A 4,966-nucleotide genomic window follows, 5' to 3' on the forward strand; every position below is an offset into this window, starting at 1 on the left:
GATTTTTTCAGTTTTAATGAAAAAATGCAGAAAAATGGATGCAACTGAAGATAATTACAAGTGAATTAAGCCAGCTCCAGAAGGACACATTTTCTCTCATTTGTAGTTGCTAGACTTTATAGTGTGTGTGTGTGTGTGTGTGTGTGTGTAAATCATGTATATACGTGTGATGTAGAAGTAGAAGAAACTGTCTATAGGGCAAAGGGGCCTCATGGGGGACAGAAAAGATAGTGGGGTGTACTAGGAGAGGAATTATGCTAAGCATAAAATATATACTTGTACAAAACCCTCAAAAAGTTAAAAAAAACCAAGCAAAACAAAACACTGTCAAGGTCATGCAACCCGGAGAGACAGCACTGGATGCTTCTAGAATGGCTGGATGGAATCTAAGAAAGGCAGCCTCAGTCCTGATTTCTTGTGAGTTTCCAGCATTACAAATGTCCCAAGGGCTTTCAAGCAATGTGACTGCGGGGGGAACACTTTTAGTTTCTCTTACTAAGGCAAGCTCCTCCGCCCAACTTGATTTTCTGTTGTGGGATGTCTTCACTCCTCCATTTGGCAGCTGTGTGTCCTTGGCTTTTGTTTTATCCCACTGTGACCATTTGCTTATTTGGAAAATGGATGATTCTAATATTCACTTCCAAATCTCTGGGGGACCACTTGCAACTGTTGGTGAAAGGCCACCTACGAGGATGTCGATGTCGCAAGAAGCCACGGGGTTACCAGCAAGGCATTGCCACATCTGTGCTTCTAGGTGGACTTGTTGAGAAGGCGAGATGAGAAAAGAACGTTCACTCACCAGGGCAGGCCACATGCTTTGCAGATTCGGGTACAAAGTGCATGCACACTCTTGTGCAAAGCAAAGCAAAGCAAAGCAAAGCAAAGCAAAGCAAAGCAAAGCAAAGCAAAGCAAAGCAAAGCAAAGCAAAGCAAAGCAAAGCAAAGCAAAGCAAAGCAAAGCAAAGCAAAAAGCAAAGCAAAGCAAAGCAAAGCAAAGCAAAGCAAAGCAAAGCAAAAAGCAAAAAACCAAAAAGCTAAGATTGGATGGACCGTTGTTTGAGTGCTTGCCTAACATACCTGAGGCCCTGGATTCCGTCTCCAGCACCGTCTAAAACCTGCTGTTTGCATTCACAGTGGTAGTGTGTTCCCTTCCCCCTTAAGAGCGATCTTTCTCCCTAAGAGTCCTTGGTAGCTAGGAGGACTTGCCTCTAAGGGATAATTGCCTTGTGGCCTGCAGGTCTCAGAGGAGGCTTTGGCCACTGGCTAGTGCAGGCAATAGGCACCGCCTCCAGTTCTGTTTACTTGTTGCTCCAGGAGACGCACCCATGCCCTGAGATCTGTGAGCTCACAGTGCTCCTGCATCTTGGGTCCCAGCAGCATCTCCCGACCCAGCCAGCATGAGCCACAGCAGCTCCTTGGGCTCCAGGAGTCCAGAATGCCCCTGCAACTCCTCACCGCCAGAGGTAGAGTTCCCGCAGCTGCTGCCTGGGAGGGGCGCGGGCATCTTCTGTTTGCACAGTGTCCAGGGTGGGATTGGAGCAGCTCAGTTCCCACAGGGGCAGTGGTCAGAAATGGCAGGCCTTGAGGTGGTGCCACTCGGCCTCTCTGACCACTAAAATTGGCTAAATTCCACAGAGTAGCCTCTCCTGCGGTTCCTCCTCCGCCCTATCCCCAGGGAACAAAGGGATTGCTTCACTGAACTTAATTTTCGATTTAGAGCAGTGTCTTTCTAATTTAGAGGTGGCAGGATTAGCCCTGGGCCTCTCAAGGCCTGTAGACTGCTTAGAGTTCCCAAACAGCAAGCGTACTTATTACTCCTACACCATACTTGGCATTGGGGGACTTACAGGTGTCACACAGAAGTAGGCAAGTTCTGGACCTGCCTGGAGTCTTCTTCAGGGATCCTCGAACCCTTCCTCCCAACCCTTGCCCCTGTGTGTGTGTGTGTGTGTGTGTATGGTTACACGTACTGCCGCTCTAACCTGGGAAGGGTCTCAGGGCATATCCACCATATGTATCTTCTTAACAAAATTAGTTTTAAAACGCAGGTTGGATTCTCCACCATTCTATGAGAATTCAGTTTTTCAGCACACTTGGCTATCCCCTCCCTACACTTTTATGTTTCTCTGCTTCTTCACTTATTTGTGGGAAACCAGTAAGTACCGTGATATGTAAATAAAACTAGTTTTATGCCGGGAGTGGTGGCGCACGCCTTTACTCCGAGCACTCGGGAGGCAGAGGCAGGCGGATTTCTGAGTTCGAGGCCAGCCTGGTCTACAGAGTGAGTTCCAGGACAGCCAGGGCTACACAGAGAAACTCTGTCTCGAAAAACAAAAAACAAAAACAACAACAACAACAAAACCCAAACAAACCTAGTTTCATTCCCTGATAATTTTATATTTGATATTATATTTTATCCTAATGTAGTCTCTATTCTCTGTGAATTAAGATGGCTGGGTCATATATAAGCATGTGATTGTCATTTGCATATATATATATAATATATATATATATTTGGCGTCATTTGCATATTTTTAACGAACCCATTCAAGGTAAATCACAGACCCTGCCTCCAAATATATTCTTGGAAGAATAAGGGAATTCACCAAAGTGCAATATACCTGGTGTGGTGGTTTGAATAGGAATGCCCCACCCCACCAGACTCATGGGTTTGAAGCTTGGCTGGCAGAGAGTTGTTGGAATAGGTGTGGCCTTGCTGAAAGTGTGTCGCTGTGGTAGCAGGCTTTGAGGCTGTCTGTGCTCAAGCCACGCCCACTGTGGCTCATAGTCTCCTGTTGCCTGCTGATCCAGATGTGAAACTTTCAGCTCCTTCTCCAACACCATGTCTGCCTGCAGGCTGCCTGCCTCGATGAGAATGAATTACTTCTAAAGCCAGGCCCAACTAAATATTTCCCTTTAAAAGAGTTGCCATGGCGGGGGTGGGGGGGTGGGGTCGGGGGATGGGGTCGGGGGGTGGGGGGGTGGGGAGAATACCATGATCGTGAAGGTGGTTTTCCCAGGGCGAGGCTTATTCATTGCACCCCTGATTTCCCCAGACGCAGGAAACTCTACTGCATAATTTGTGGTAATGGGGGACTGAGTTCGAGCTTTCCCCTGGGGGGGAAAAAAAAAGAAAAAGAAAAAAGAGTTGCCATGGTCCTGGTGTCTCTTCAGGGCAAAAGAAACCCTAACTAAGACATCTTGCAAAACATTCATACCCATAGGATATTTGTTTAATAAATAATCGTAATAATTGTGAAATTATTTTTTAGGCTAAGCCTCTACCTATATAAAGGACAATTTCTGCCATATTTGATATTTGAGCTGGCTTGGAAGAAAGATTTTATTGAGAAGGATAGAAACAGAAAAGCCAGCATCTATTACCATTAGAATTTGTGTTTTAAAAAAAGCATTTCAACTGAGGTGATCTTAGGTAGATAATAAGGACGGTTCAAGTTATACAGTTGGGTTGCTCAGGTGACGAAAGATGCAAATGAGGCACAACTGTCTTCTGAAAGTTTTATGCTTTTCTTGCTATGCTGCGCTGAAAAACTGGATTAAAACCCAGAACGTGCATTGTAGGCACCTTCCTGATGGCACAGATAGATACCCAGGGGCCTAAGACACCAGGTGTGGAATAAAAGCAGGGCGAAAGCAATCCTGTTTACTCTACTTTTCCAGAACATTTGAACGTAAAGTGTTTTTATCAGAAATATGGTATATCAGTTACCTTTGTTGCTGTGGTAAATATCAGGACCAAAAAGGGCTAATGGAAGGAAGAGTTTACTTGGGCTTTCGGTCCCAGAGAGAGAGTCCATATTGTAGGGGAAGCATCGCATCTCTGTCTCTCTCCCCTCTCTCCCTCTCTCTCTCTCTGTCTCTCTGTCTCTCTCTCTCCCTCTCTCTAGCTTCAGTCTCACCCCTAGGTCCTCAAAAAAGGGGAGGAGTTCCTAGGAGCTTTTCCTGGAGGGTTTGAGTTTATGGTCAAAGGAACCAGGACCTTGTAAGAGGCTGCCTCTTCCTTGGTGTCTGGTCAGGAGGCAGATTTCAGGCTAAGATTTTCTCAGTTGAATTTACCAAAATCAAGTCATCGGAAGAGCTTCACGAAGTTAGAAGGGTTAGAAGATATGAGAGCCATGAGAGGTGTTATGGGAGTATGGGAGCCTGCACTGGCTCCTGGTCAGAAAAGAAACTATTAGCAACAAACAAACAAGCACACACAGCCCCTCCCCCCAAATCCAAACAAAAGCACCCCCCCCCCCAAACAAACCAAACCAAACAAAACAGGTGAAACTAGAACAGGGCCAATAGAGCAGTAACATTGTAACAATCTAAGTTCTTAGTTTTGATAACTGTGCTTAGGTTCACAGTACAACTTGTTCACAGGGGAGGCTGGGGAAGGTGACTTTGATCAGAGAGTCTTTGTTCAGATATTGCAACTTTTTAGCTACTGTAAGTCATTTTGGAATAAAATACCCAAAAGGGTATAGGAACAACTGGAGATAGGTTTATTCACTCACACATTTGACTTTGAGATTTCTGCTGTAATGATCATCTTCTCTTGGTACCTACCTATTCTCTGACCACCTGGCTTAAGAATGTAGTGCGAGGGGGGAGCGTATAGGAAACTTTCGGGATAGCATTTGAAATGTAAATAAAGAAAATATCTAATAAAAAAGAAAAGAATGTAGTGCGAGCTAACACCTTCAAAGAATGGGTAGGCCACTCTGAACAACAAAGAGAGAATCATCTTCATATTATACTGTAGAGACACCGTCTTTACTTAGTGTTAGCAAATAGAACGTGGAGGCTTTTGAACAGTACTGACTGCATCTTGGTTTGTACTTGATTTAAGTTGATGAATTTATAGGAACTTACTTGTTTCTGTGTTCAAGGACAATTTAATTTTTTAAAAAATTGCACAAGGGAGTAACCTGGCCACACAGGGATTATTTCTGCCATGTTC

General features: G+C 44.8%; 1 protein-coding gene across 4 annotated transcripts in view; it reads left to right on the top strand.

Annotated features, from left to right (window-relative positions):
• Nucleotides 1-1,319: 1,319 nt before the first annotated feature.
• The window catches only part of Ccdc170 (coiled-coil domain containing 170), an 82,571-nt gene continuing 78,924 nt past the window's right edge, over nucleotides 1,320-4,966 (top strand). For all 4 annotated transcript variants that reach the window (XM_029482616.2, XM_085842599.1, XM_085842601.1 and 1 more), the window contains exon 1: nucleotides 1,320-1,463. In XM_029482616.2, coding sequence (XP_029338476.1) covers nucleotides 1,398-1,463 — 66 coding nt within the window. In that variant the 5' untranslated portion in view covers nucleotides 1,320-1,397. The remainder of the gene's footprint in view (nucleotides 1,464-4,966) is intronic.

The sequence above is a fragment of the Mus caroli genome, unplaced genomic scaffold (assembly GCF_978045245.1).
Source record: "Mus caroli unplaced genomic scaffold, Mus_caroli_1 scaffold_9, whole genome shotgun sequence".
NCBI classification, from domain to species: Eukaryota; Metazoa; Chordata; class Mammalia; order Rodentia; family Muridae; genus Mus; species Mus caroli.